Raw genomic sequence first — 13707 nt, forward strand, 5'->3', positions numbered from 1 at the left:
TTTTTTAGATATATGCAATTTTTCATGAAATTGGATAAAATATGCAAAAAATGCATAGATATGCACTTTGCATATTTTCCGCCCTCTAGTTATTACCATTATTATCCGCATATTATAAACTAGCCGACTGAGATTTCGCAATATACTTAAGGAAAGTGAGGAAACCAGTAACGAGTAGCATTGTTTAATGTTACCAATACTTTAAAAACTGTAACCTATTTACATTAATTCGTTACAAGCAATTACGAAACACAATCATATTTTACATGCAATTTTTACCCATTTATTTGATTGGTTATTAATGGTGAAATGGTGGACGCAATTAACTTTTGCTAGAAATGCTATACAATACTACTTTGAAGTATTTTCATATGAACTTAATGATTCATCACGTGGTTTGAGACAGTTCGATTCTAACACTGATTTAGAACCGCATAATAAAGAAAGTAGGGACAAGTAATGATACAGGAGAGCAACGCAGTTATTGGTTCAACTGGTTGCAAATTGATAATCTCTATTAAAATTGCAAATTTTTAAAAGTCAAATCCGCCCATTGGTACTGATTGGTCAGCACTGAACTGGTACTGGCCTTGGTTTGCATCTATGGACGGTGCAACACGGGAATCTTCTTCTTCCGCACCAAAAAACAGCTCAATTATATCAAATGCCTTTTGATAAATCTCAATGTGTTCATGTGATTGTAGAAATTCTATTTTATCCAATCCTAGAAAATATAGACAAGTTTTAATAATACCGATTACATTTACAAAAATTTAAAATGCAATATCCTAAATCGATTTGTGATAAGTACTTATACTTTATTCTATACTTAAGTCTTTATACATAAAGCCTGTCCCAAAGTTTTTGGCAGTGAATTGTTTGTTCCCGGTGATTTGAAAATTATTTTTTGTTGAAGTAGATATTATTGTCAGAACACAGTTTTAAAGAAGTTTCAAATATTTCATTATTTTTTATTGTCGACAAATTAAACATTTGTCATCAGTATTGCTTGATGTTGGTGGAGAAATTTTATTTTTCTCTATAGTTGCAAAAGCGAGACTAAATTTGCGGAAGAAAACAATTAATTGCGAAAATAAATCACTTATTTTAGTTTCGTTATTAATTTGCCTGTTGTGGACTTTTTCGCTTGTCGTTTTAACTGTGAGCGTTAAACTGTGTTAATTTCGTGGTGGTAAACCTGTAGCCAAATTATATTTTGACTGAAGGTGATGAAATTCCAATCCTCAATGAAAACTTGGAATAATTCACAGAAAGTGCTGACACTCGCCAAGAAATGAAATCAATAATTTTAATATTTTCCTTATTTTCTTACTAAATTTCCGCCTCGCTCGGTGGACAAGTAGGTAACATAAAAAACCGACAATTATTGCGTTACTGCCAAAAAGCGTCGGACAGATTATAGCTATTTTCGACAATAACAAGACATACTTATAAATCCATTAATCGGACTCCCGAGATGAGTTTTTACAACGATTTCCAGAAAATTAATGGTAAATGCCCATAAGCTTTCTTAATTTTTCTGACAATGTGATCAAAAATTCGCCGACAGGTTCCGGAAAAAGTTGTGACAATACGTACCATAGCATTCTTCAATCAGAACGGCATATGGATTGACACCAGAGTGTGCTTTAGCATCTTGTTTGCCCAGTCTAAGTATATTCTCTAATCCGTTTAGTGCTACTTGGATCAGTTTAGTATCCATCACAGTTAAGAGGTCACAAAGTGGCCCGATACATCCCTGACTAACTAAATACCTGCAAGACATTTCGAACATTATCAGCACACAAAATGAACACTTTTGAACACACATCATACCTGATTTGCTCTGGTGTGCCACCGCTAGTCGCATTGGTTATAGCCCAAGCAGCTTCTTTCCTCGTTTTAAAGTCTCCTTTACATAGCACATCTATTAACACTGGAAAGATGTTCGCGTCTATAACAGCCTGAAAGAAATCAAACTAATATTAGATTAGCTCAGACACTGATTGAAAACAATTCTACCTGTATTTGAGACCGATTTCCTGCCGTAATATTGCTGATTGTCCAACAAGCTTCCTTTCTCACACTTTCCTTCGAAGATGAAAGCAAATGTAACAAACAAGGCAGTGCTTGACAATTAAGCACAATCTGCGTTTGCACATCATCACCCGTAACAATATTTCCAACCGCTCTAAGTGCGGCGGATACTACATTTGGTTGCGGTGCCATTAAGTGTTCCACAAGTCTTCTACACACTCCGGCGTCTATTACAGACTGCAAAATGCATCCATTAGATGTCGATTTTTGTCAATTGTATAACGACGCTTAGATAAATAAAATCGATACTCAATTTGACCAAGTTAAATATCACTTACCTGAATTTTTTCATTTGGACCATCAGATAGGTAGCTCAAAGCCCAGCACGAATCGGCAAGCACGTCCGCATCTGTGTGAAATAAAAGCCGAGACAAAATTGGAAGGCATGGGCTAATTTTTGAAAAATCGACTGGAGGATTTTTTCCCCTACACAGGTTTGATAAGGCCCATACAGCATTTCGGATCATACTCAATTTATTGGCTGTTGTCAGCAACCTGAAGCAACATGGGTGGGTCACACACGAGTTTTCTGGTAGGCAAAGAAGTTTGAAAATAAACTCACTGCAATAAAGGAGGTAAAATGTGTGCATCTAAGACATTATCCCTGCATTCTGGGGAATCTCCCGCTATATTGCCAAGGGCCCATACGGCTTGTTCCTGGAAAATATGAAAATGGTTAGATGATGTTGTAGAGAGCTTCACTATAAAATACTTTTACTTTTACGTCTTGATAGTTGCTTTCGAGAAGAGCAATGAATATGGGAACAGCTCCGGCATCAATAACCACACGTGTTTGCTGTGAGGTTCCTGATGCAATGTTTGTAAGAGTCCATGCTGCTTCAAACTAAAATCAAACAACTTTCAATCTTATAAAATTTAAATCGTTTGGCAAATTCCCTCACCTGTAGAGTACAATTGGAAGAATCTTTCAGCAATTCAACAAATCTGGGCACAATCCCTGTGGCGACCACTTCATCAATCGGCGGATTGGGCTCAAGACTGAGCAATTTCCTGAATTTCTGAGTTGCAGCTAATTGACGTAGGCGATCAGCGCTACATACGTCTTGGATCATTTCTTGAGAAATGCCAATAACCGGTGGCGTGGACGACATGGCACTTTCAAACTAAAAACCGCAATAGGATTAAAACTAGTCTCATTGGTATCGTCGGATTAAAAAAGTAAATAAAGTATTACTTGTAGAGGATCGTCATCAGGTAACACTTGGTTAACATTTACATTACGCCGTTTGCTCAATTGTTGATCTCGTTTCTGTTTTCTGAGTTGGATTCCTTCTTCCTCTCTTCGCCGCCTCAACTCGACACTGTCGAGCGCACTGTTCTTGTAACGGTGCTTATGGTTGCCTGACATCTAAAAGTAATAATTACATGTTAACTTATCGTTGTATTGCAAAAACCTAGTGACTTCGAGAACAAATATAAACGTTTTCTGAATCTACGCAGAATTTCGTTCGTATGTAAGCCGTTTATCAATTGCACCTTTTATCCACCTAATTAAAACCAGTTTTTATTATTCCCACAAAACAATGTCATCTACATGTTTATAATCCAATGTACAATGTGATCCAGTTTCGACTTATGCGACCAATTGAAATAATAGGTATGAGTTTGCTTTATAAGTTATATTCGGAAAATGCCTTGATAATAAAATACAGGGTCGTGACATTCAGTAAAAAGTGTGATTTAATTACTGCCAGCAGTTGAGCATGTTTTGCAGCTCAAAGTATTCCGTCAGTGGGTTTCGTACATCAATACAAAAACTCAGAAAAAATAGACAAATCGCTGATTTTTTCATAAAACGCAACTTAGTTTTAGATTTTAGAGTCTTACAAATAGTCTTACAAATAAGTAAAAATACTACCAGTATAGTAAAGTAGTATCCTATTTTCTGATGGAAAAATTGAATACCTCAATGAGCGAAAGTCCAAAATCACATTTTCCCAAGAAAACTGTTTTATTTTAGAGATGAACAACAACCTGTTGCAAAATGTTATAAAATATTGATTGAGTGAGAGGTTTTTGCAGCGTAAATTAAGATACTTGGTTTATTTTCGAATGGAAAAACTACTAATATCAATAAGTGTTCAGAGATTTTCAAAAAAACACTAATAAAAAAGTGTTTAGTAAAGAGATTATCTATATAAGGTTTATATTGTTAACATCAAACGCAAGGATCTGAAAATCTAAAAAATGACCAAAAAGATAAACATACTTTATCACCACATGGCTCAAGTCCATTGTATCACCACATGGCTTTCTCCTTGAATTATGGGACTTCCAATCTAAACTTGAAATACTTTAAGAAAGTGTAGTTTCATAGGTTTTTCAGTATCAGACATTCAACCAGATTACAACCGTCCAGAACATATAGGGCAAGTTTATATACCTTCTAAGAGACAGTAAATCTTTAAATGTTTATATTAATAGCAGTCTATTATGCGGAATAATAGAGTTCTATAAGTAATAGCAACAAGTCTATATTTAGATAATACACTGAAAAGTGACTAGTATATGCACAATTGGAGTATGGTCGGGACAAAAATATATTATATAGTAGGTACATGTAGCTGGCATATGTTGTATACAAATATGCAGATTTTATACTTTATCTGCAAGTTAGAACTTGGTAGATGATGACATGCACCGATAATATGTATGAAAGAAATTTCGTATTAGTACATAACTGACATGCACTACACTTACGGGCAGTTTTACGGAAAAGATTAATATAATAGAACACTTACTTTAAAGGTTATAAAGTGCGAGGTTGTACGTTGTATAGTAGCGATTGAACTCTTAGAAGTCCATTACTTTCATAAAGAACTTTGAGAATAGGTTGTTCCTCAATAGTTCAGCAAGGAGAATAATGAATATATTTTTAATAAATTGACTTTTGTGATTAGTGACAAGATGTCAAAATTGACATTATCAAAAAACAGCACAGCCAATTATATAAAAATATTAAATAGGTTTGTTCCAAGGTTCTTAAAGTACACAGGTTGCCTGGTAATCCCGAGCGGGGAGAGACGCGAGCGGAAGATGTGACGTCACATGTTTGCCATTTCTCATTTCAATACAGTGGATTATAACGTTACTACTTATTAAAACACTTTTATTTTTGTTAAAATAAGATGAATCTTTCTGCTATTTCTGCTAATGGTGTTGTGTTTGTGTTGTTTCGATCAGTACTATCGAGTACTAACCTAAGATAGACCAAATTAGCCTTTTGAAGTAATATTGCGCTCACAGCGGAAACGCGCGTATCGGGCATAGGAACCCCATATTACTGAGAACCCCCATTTTGTTGGTATCAAAAAGCCTGCACAGATTGAGTCAGGACAGAGTCAGTCCCGTTTTTTCTCCCGGTTTATCCCCGTTTTTCATCCATCCTTTGGCGCTTATAAGGATCAATAAATAATGCCCGCCACTCCTTTCGATAACGAACCAACCAACTGTGCCCAAGTGCTGACATCATCCCGCATTATCGCCAACCATATAGTCATCCTCTAGCAATTTTGGTGATTTTTCCGGAACTTTCATACGCAACGCAAATTAAAATATAGCTGCAAATAAACTTTTTTTTCTTTTCTCCAAATTACCTTAAGGTTCAAAAAGAATGCATAAGAAAGTGTTATGGATAGTTATGGAAGTTATGGAATAAGAAATTGTCTAGCAAGTAACTAGAAAACAGACAATTTTTTTTTACGCAAAAACTGAATCCTACAAGATTTTACAGAGAGGACAAAATTGTGAACAAATGATTAGTGCATCAACCTAAAAAAAATGAGTTGATTTCCTCCTCCAACTAAAAAGTTCTGGTAGTTTTTGTACCACGATACTCAAGAATTCAGCACTTGTCCAAAACGGCTGAACTCGATTGTTTTATCAAAATATGAGACTTACATAAGAACAAACTCACAGCCAGTTTCACTAAAATGCATCGTACCATTCTCCCGATATTTAAAAAAAGATACATTTTTTGAAGAACTTTGACCATCAATAGCAGAGGAGCCAGACATTTTTTGTTAATAAAAGTTAGGTCAGATCGTCTTCTTTTGGTCCGAAGAATATCGCAGTACCCTTTTGATCATGAGCTTACGGGACACCCTGTATATAAAGTCGTGTTAATAACCATTGGTGAACAATTTTAGCACCCGTTATTTTCGTACAGAAACATTTTATACGTAAAGATATTATTTTTATTATTACTTTTACTGTTAATCTTACGTATCAATTACATATACATATATTGTTAATTAAAGTCACGTTCTTTACTGCTGTTTGTTATTCTATTCTAAATAAATGCTTAGCAAAGTGAATATTGCATTGCAGTGTTTTATTTTAATTGTTAATATTGTATATACATATATTCTTATTTAATTATAATTTGTGTAATGAAAAAAGAAAAGTTCCAACTCGTAATTTGTCCTGTGCGAACCTCGAATTCTTAGTACCGCGCTTGCGTATGACCTAATAGTACGTGCTCAAAACTAGGAAACCTAAAATTTCCTTATCGATTTAAAAATGCAAAAAAAGAAAAACTAATTTTTAAATCTTCAGAAGTAATCAAAAGCATAAGAAGCGAGACAGATAAAAGAAAAACTACCTATAATATATACAAACAAACAGGGCTTACAGAAAGACGGAAATAGTGATTGCCTCTTTGTCTTACATACAACATAATAGAGCACAGTGTATTCATTGTATCATGATAAAAGAGACATTTTTACAGGAAAGTTTCGCACTGCAGTGTGGAGCTTTTCTACCTCAACTTAACCAATATAGAAATGAAATGAGCATACGTTTGAATTAATTTCGCATAATTAAGAGAAGCATTTTTTAGTAGTTTAGAACATGTGACTAGCACAGAACACCTCTGAACCATAAATGAAGACCAGTAGTAGTGCTCTGAACTGTGAGACTAGAAATTCGTAAACTGTTTTGAATTAGGCGCCTTGAATTAGGTTGGCTGCACTACCGGAAGAAACGACGCTTGGTTGACGACGATTGACGATTTCGACCTCGGATTCTTCGGAAGTCAAAATTTGATCAGTTGCCATAAGTTTTGTTCTATGTCAGTTGCTTTTCTGTGAATATGGCTTCAGGTTAGTAGGAATCTTTATAATTTCCGATATGATATCAGATTTAATGTTGTTTTAACACGTAAAAACATTAACATTAACCGCTCTTTTGTTTGTTTGCTAGGATTTGATTTCGTATGTGCACATTTAACCTATACTACCAGGGTTTGAACATGCTTTCCTCGTGTTCTAAAATTAACCAATATTTTCCTGTAATTTCCAGGAAAAAAAGGAAAAAAGACGAAAGGGAAGACTTTTGCACTGAACCAGTTTCTGCAAGAGACTCCTGGAAGTGTCCCCAGCCAACCTATTAGAAAATCTACAAATTGGGCCGATGAAGTTGAGGAATATGGTAAGATTTTTTTATGCTGGAGTGTCCATTGTTTGAAATTAAAATTCGATTAAAAATACAATTGCGATATTACTAAATCGCTATCTAAATTTACTATTTTGTCATTTAGATAGGATTTACGGTTTGTTCACCAATAATTTTATGTCTCGTTTTGATGCCATAAAATCGGACGCCTAAAAAAACAGGGCAATACCGTGAATTTTCGTTTTTATCAACCATTTTTATGCAATTCATTCTACGATATGCGCTTTCAATGGCTGATATTTGCCGGTCTATTCCATGATGAATTGCAAGCATGCACAAGACTTATCAATCAGGAACGTAATGATTTCTTAACGACCAATCAAATCCAATCATTTACTATAAACTTCTTGACTTTAATGGAAAAGATTAACTCAGGTTCATTAATACACTAACATGCAAATGACATTACTCAACCTTTTTAATCTAGTTAAATGTACCAACAGTTTAAAATGTCAAACAAGCTTCTACTTATTTGTTAATATAAACTTTCAATTGTGCGTCCAGTTTTCAATTTTGAACATTTATCAATTTCATTTGTCTAAACGACAATTCGAGCACTTAGTTACGTTTCGTGTTTGCTTTGTTTTGTGAGAAACTAATCGATAAACTGCACTGTTTAAATGATCAAGCATTATCAATCTAATCTTGCCATCGTCCACATTCGTGGTCAAAAGGGCAGCCGTTAACATTTCACCTTTGTTCCACAGTTCCATCTTTAGAACACTCTTGCTTATTGATCATTAGAAACTTTAAATTTTACGTCTATTCATCAAATCATATTTATCGAGCTTAGAAAAACGCATACAATTTAATGAATGTCCTTTCATAAGTTATCCACGTTTCGCCCTACACTGTTAAAATGATTCAACTTAACAAATGTGTAAAGTAGTGAATGAAATGCATTGCAATTAGCATGTTTCTGACCATCTTTATCATGCCAACAACCATATTCAGGTGGTGGAAAAGGCAGCTGGTAACTGTTTTCATATTTTCCATGGGTTATATTTTGCGTGTGATCTTTTCAGTTTGTTTAAGGCTCCGTTTCAAATAACAATAGATCTTTTATTGGGAAATAAAGCTTCAAATTGTAACATTATTCGTGTATTTTGTAAAAGTTTTCCTGAAGAAAAATCACTGTTTGAATGATAGTCTTTTTTATACGTGTTTAACATGCTGTATATATACAGTGTGTCTAGTATAAAATGATGGACATGGGGATAGTGGAAACCGTGAGTTACAGGGTGGACCAAATGGGGAAAAAGTTGCGCAATCAAGTGCCTATAAATGATCTGTCATCAACTTATTTGAACTCGGAATAGCAACGGATACACAGGGAAAAAACGAAAAAAGTGCGTTTTATAAAATCCTTTATATCGTGTTTATTATACAAGATACAATAACGAAATTTTCAGGGCGCACTTTTTTCTTTTCTTCCCTGTATATCCGTTGCTATTCCGAGCTCAAAGAAGTTGATGACATATTATTTATAAGCACTTGATTGCGCAACTTTTTCCCCATTTGGTCCACTCTGTATCTTTAACGGTTTCCAATATCCCGATGTACATCATTTTATACTGGACACACTGTATACATGTAGATTATACGCAATTATTAAAATGTCGCTTTTCACCATCATCCCAACAACCACACTCAGCTGTTTAAAAGAGCAGCTGTTATGATCTACCACTTAGAATTTTCATATGTTCCCATTTCTTTTTCACATGTTTGTTCGTACGAACAGATGCTCAGGGGTGAGGTAGAAAAGTGTACAAAGTTGTACACTTTTCTCATTCGTATCTCATACTCATTGTAAATAATTTTCTTTTAATGATTTGACTACAGCAGAAAATGCATAAGGGTTTAAAAATTACTGTTTATTTAAAAAGAAGAAAATCTTCTAATGTGCAAAAAACAAATATCCACATCTATTTTTTTTATGTTCAGAAATGCATCAGGGCAAATAAATTACAATTTAGTAGGAAAGGAAATTTAAAAAGTAAAAAAGTTTTTATAAATACACCATTGGAAAACTTTATTGATGTTCGAAAATGCAGCAAGGTAAAAGGAATTTGTTTTAAACACATAGAATCTTCAAGCATTTTTAGAAAGTCAAAAACATTGTTTTGATAATTGAAAAACGTGCTGTATCCAACTGAGCACTTATGAACCGTTGGGAATTCACATCAAGTGACTTTTGCATAAAATTAGTCAAATAATTCATATACTTTGTATATCGATTATCTTGGCAAAAACCCGTTATATTTCTATGATCTATGATTTCTATGTGGTGAGTGTTTCTGAACAAGTCGATTAGATTAGTTTTTCCCAATAAATTGTACAGAACTGTATCAAATTTTATTGTCTCTGAAGGTTTTGTTTTCAGACACCCTAAAATTACCTTTGCAGTTTGTTTTTATTAATAATGACATTGACTTATGCTGGATATGATTTCATTGCTTTAATATACATATTCGCGTGAATCTTGTGCATTTCTTCTAGGCAAACTGTAGACTTCACTTTTTTATTAAGTTAATACAAAGACCAGCCAAAATTCAAACTTTAAAGGTCTTCGAAATTTCGCTGGCTGGAAACATTATTTTTCAATTTGAATTTTTTTGGACTATGATTTTCTTTTTGGATAGTTACAAAAAGTTGTATTGGTCTGAAGTCAAGACAGGCAAAAACTAATGTTAGTCCAGTCAGATTAAATTTTTTCAGGCACTAAATGGATGAAGGTGAAAAATTATTGGAAGTTATTCGTAAGAATGTCAGAACATGTAGAACATTGCTTGCATAATCAAAAAACTGCCAAAAACCATTTTTTACACATAGTTTTTTTCAAGTATTAGAAATACCTGCAATATGAGAAAATATTCATAACTTTTTGTTCATTCCTATTTATTATGTAAAAAAAGCTCTTGCCAGATTCTAAATAAGTTTTTTTGAGACGACGGAGCGACTTCTCCAACGGTCTATTTTACTTGTAAAGAGTTATACTACATCGTACAATAAAAGAAAAGTTGATTACTGTAAAGTAAAAATAATGTATTTATAAAAATTCGGATTTTTTATGTTAAAAGCTAAAGGGTTAATTATTTGCAGCTAAAATTTTTTGACTTGGTTTTTGACACTTGACTGAAACACATGAATAATTTTTACCTTCATCAATTTAGTTCCCGAAACAGGCCTTTTAAAGTCTAATCTGACTGGATTATGTTGTTTCAGCATGGCACTCTGATGTCGGACTTAACATTAAATTTTTTAATATTTTTTTGAATTTTTAAAGAACGGTTTTTTTAAATACTACATTTATGTACAGCGCAGTGCAGTTAAATGATTTGCTAGTGGCGTGGGAGAATTAATATTAGTTCACCGTTATTTTTATATTTCTTATTCATAAAAGCAAGATACAAATTATTGTGAATATTGTGAGAGATATTGATATTCTCTCTAGGCATTTGAAACATATTCCATAACATTTTAGATGCATGTATAATTATAATATTTATTATTTAAAGCGTCTGATCTGCATTATTTTCATTGTCTAGCTCACTTGTTATTCCTCCATTATGAATTAGTGAGGAAGTAATGACGCATTTTGTCGTTGATGTAGTACCTAAATTCATTATTTGCTTACGAACGTAAAGTTGTAATTCGTAATTGTATTTCTGGTTATTAGATTGATTCGTACTTAAAAATATAGCCTCAATATGATGAATTTTGGTTGGATGTTGTTCACATTAGCGGAATTTGGGCCCGCGACAATCTCGCACCTGGGGCTCACATACAATGTACTTGTTACATCTTACGCAACGGGAAGGTCTGAGACAGGCAATTATCCTCTAGCCGGGGACTTGCATAATCGCAAGGCGAGGGAACCAGAAATATGCCAGTCTGGATGCGTAAGCCTGGGATTGTCAATGTTTCAATGGCATAGGTGTCGCATTTAGATGGGTTGGAAACTCTCGCAGCCAGCAATTTTAGTTCAATCTGCGAGTTGACGATTTATTCGTTAAAACTCAATTCAGACTAATCTGTCGCGGGCCTTTTCTACTAAATTGTGAACACTTCCGGCCGTCTGATATTATAAAATTGTCCTAAATAAATACATTACTTTACCCGTTTTGGTATTTTATGATGGTTTTATTTTTAAGACGCTTTGGACTCAAAAATCATCAATGTGGTGCTACCGACCGCACCAAAAGCGTCAAGAGATTTTGATGACATCACTAGCAAAGTTCCAATGGATGGGCCGTATATGGCGTATCTCACAAATTTACCTTACGATGTAGAAGAGTTTGAGATAGCTGAATTTTTTAAGCATTTAAAGGTAAAGACGCGACTAGAAAAGGTCGATAAATATTAGGTAATATTTATCTAATTATTGTTGTAGATCGCCAATATGCGAATTCCAAAAGAGGACCGGTCTGGTGAAGGAGGCAAACTGAGAGGTTTTGGCTACGTTGAATTTGAAGATAGGGAAAGTCTAATGGGCGCGCTGATGATACCTGATACGGTAAGTACTAAATTATAATCTGTCCCAAGCTTTTTGGCAATGACGCAATAATTGTATTTTTTATGTTACTTGTTCGCCGAGCAGAACGGAAATTTTCTTTCAAGTTTCAAGAAAACGCACAGAAGGCGTTAACACGGTCCGAATCGCCTTTTTAGTTGCTATATTAAACGTCTTGATTTGATTTATTGGCGGTTAACAGTTTCTGTAAATTGTTTTTGTGCAAATTCAATGTATTCAGAAATTTTCTATTTCTGTGTTATTTGCTATTTTTGGGTACCGAAAATGCCATAGCAATATACTGAGAGCAAACAACGGTTCATTTCGCTCATATTTTCGACCACTATACCATCTCTTATGTGACTGCAGGTTTACCACCAAGAAAATAATGCTCAAATTAATAACGAAAAAAAACGGAAGAAAGTTATTTATTGTTTACATTCAGCAAATTGAACCTCTCTTTTGCAACTCAACATAATTTCAATCTCATCTTGTCGACTTGTAAAAAGTGAATTGGTATTTTATCGAGAAAAACAAAATTTCTGCACTTTCATGAAATAATGAAGAATGACATTTTCGCAATAAAATCATCGTTTGAAAATGTTTTCAAAAGGGAAATTGCATTTAATTAAGGCTTCATCATACGATTTTATCGTGAAGCATTTGGTACAATTGACAACGTTTCTTTTGATTCGTCATCAATAGTCATGGGAAGGACCGTAGTATCAGGATGAAATATTTCCTCTTCAGTCTGCACCATTTGGTCCATGTTTTTAAATCCTTCTACTTCTGGATTACTTGCATCTTAGGCTTTTGCATGACTCATTAGTCCAGCTAATAGTTGTAATCTAGTGGAATTTTTCCTGCAGTTTTTTTGAATCCAGCTTTTATAAAGCAATTCTTGACTGTTGCAGAATTTACTTTATTCCATACCGTCTTTAGGGAATATAAAACCTCTAATACATTAATTGACTTCGACAGCTCAGACACAGATTTGTTGTTACAACATGTTTTAGAAATAAGATCTCTAACAAAAATAAGTTTAAGAAATAACATATAGAAGTGGTGTTTGGGGGCAAAATATAAATTTCACATCTTGCACTTTTAGCTCACGAAGATGGCTTCCTGCGTTATCAAGAAATTAGAGCACTGTTCATTCCCATTCTTTTTTCCATTTCTTGAGTCACGCTTTCTTGTTTGATTTCCAAATTGCTCGCAAATCCCGGATGGCAATATTTTTTAAAACACAATGGCGAGCTGATATTCGTATGACTAATAAATCCCCCTTTTCATCAGGCATTGTTGAGCAAATCAAAATTTCTTTAGAGAGCTTGCCGCCGGTGCATTTCTTCATGTTTAAATGGTAAAATTTTGTCTAGTACTGCACGACATGAAAAGTCCGCGTTAAAAACGTTAAAACTCCCAAAACATCTATGTATAATTACCGAATATCTGAAGAAATTCCCCGAATAAAAATGGCCTATTTTCGACAACGGTTTTATTCGTCGGTCGCTTATTAGAGCTTCGTGTTCACTTGAAAGAGCTTCTTAATTCCTTATGAGAAAAACAGAATGCCGCTTATAAGAAAGTGGTGACATCAGGTGGCCGAGATTAAAATATAT

At 34.1% G+C, this 13707-nt stretch overlaps 2 protein-coding genes across 2 annotated transcripts in view; one reads left to right on the top strand and one right to left on the bottom strand.

Moving 5' to 3' along the window:
- The window catches only part of LOC109532863 (importin subunit alpha-7), a gene marked incomplete in the record, with an annotated part of 6633 nt that extends 1602 nt beyond the window's left edge, over positions 1 to 5031 (bottom strand). The window contains 10 exon segments of the mRNA XM_048660941.1: positions 203 to 724; positions 1600 to 1775; positions 1837 to 1964; positions 2023 to 2274; positions 2376 to 2592; positions 2660 to 2754; positions 2810 to 2941; positions 3000 to 3221; positions 3293 to 3466; positions 4860 to 5031. Coding sequence (XP_048516898.1) covers positions 534 to 724; positions 1600 to 1775; positions 1837 to 1964; positions 2023 to 2274; positions 2376 to 2592; positions 2660 to 2754; positions 2810 to 2941; positions 3000 to 3221; positions 3293 to 3466 — 1587 coding nt within the window.
- Positions 5032 to 7129: 2098 nt separating this feature from the next.
- LOC109533440 (eukaryotic translation initiation factor 4B) overlaps positions 7130 to 13707 on the top strand; it is a 9103-nt gene continuing 2525 nt past the window's right edge. The window contains exons 1-4 of the mRNA XM_048660940.1: positions 7130 to 7220; positions 7420 to 7548; positions 11727 to 11902; positions 11966 to 12088. Of these exons, the coding sequence (XP_048516897.1) occupies positions 7211 to 7220; positions 7420 to 7548; positions 11727 to 11902; positions 11966 to 12088 (438 nt within the window). The 5' untranslated portion in view covers positions 7130 to 7210. The remainder of the gene's footprint in view (positions 7221 to 7419; positions 7549 to 11726; positions 11903 to 11965; positions 12089 to 13707) is intronic.

The sequence above is a fragment of the Dendroctonus ponderosae genome, unplaced genomic scaffold (assembly GCF_020466585.1).
Source record: "Dendroctonus ponderosae isolate FM_Combo_2020 unplaced genomic scaffold, Dpon_F_20191213v2 Dpon_F_20191213_1, whole genome shotgun sequence".
In the NCBI taxonomy this organism is placed as follows: Eukaryota; Metazoa; Arthropoda; class Insecta; order Coleoptera; family Curculionidae; genus Dendroctonus; species Dendroctonus ponderosae.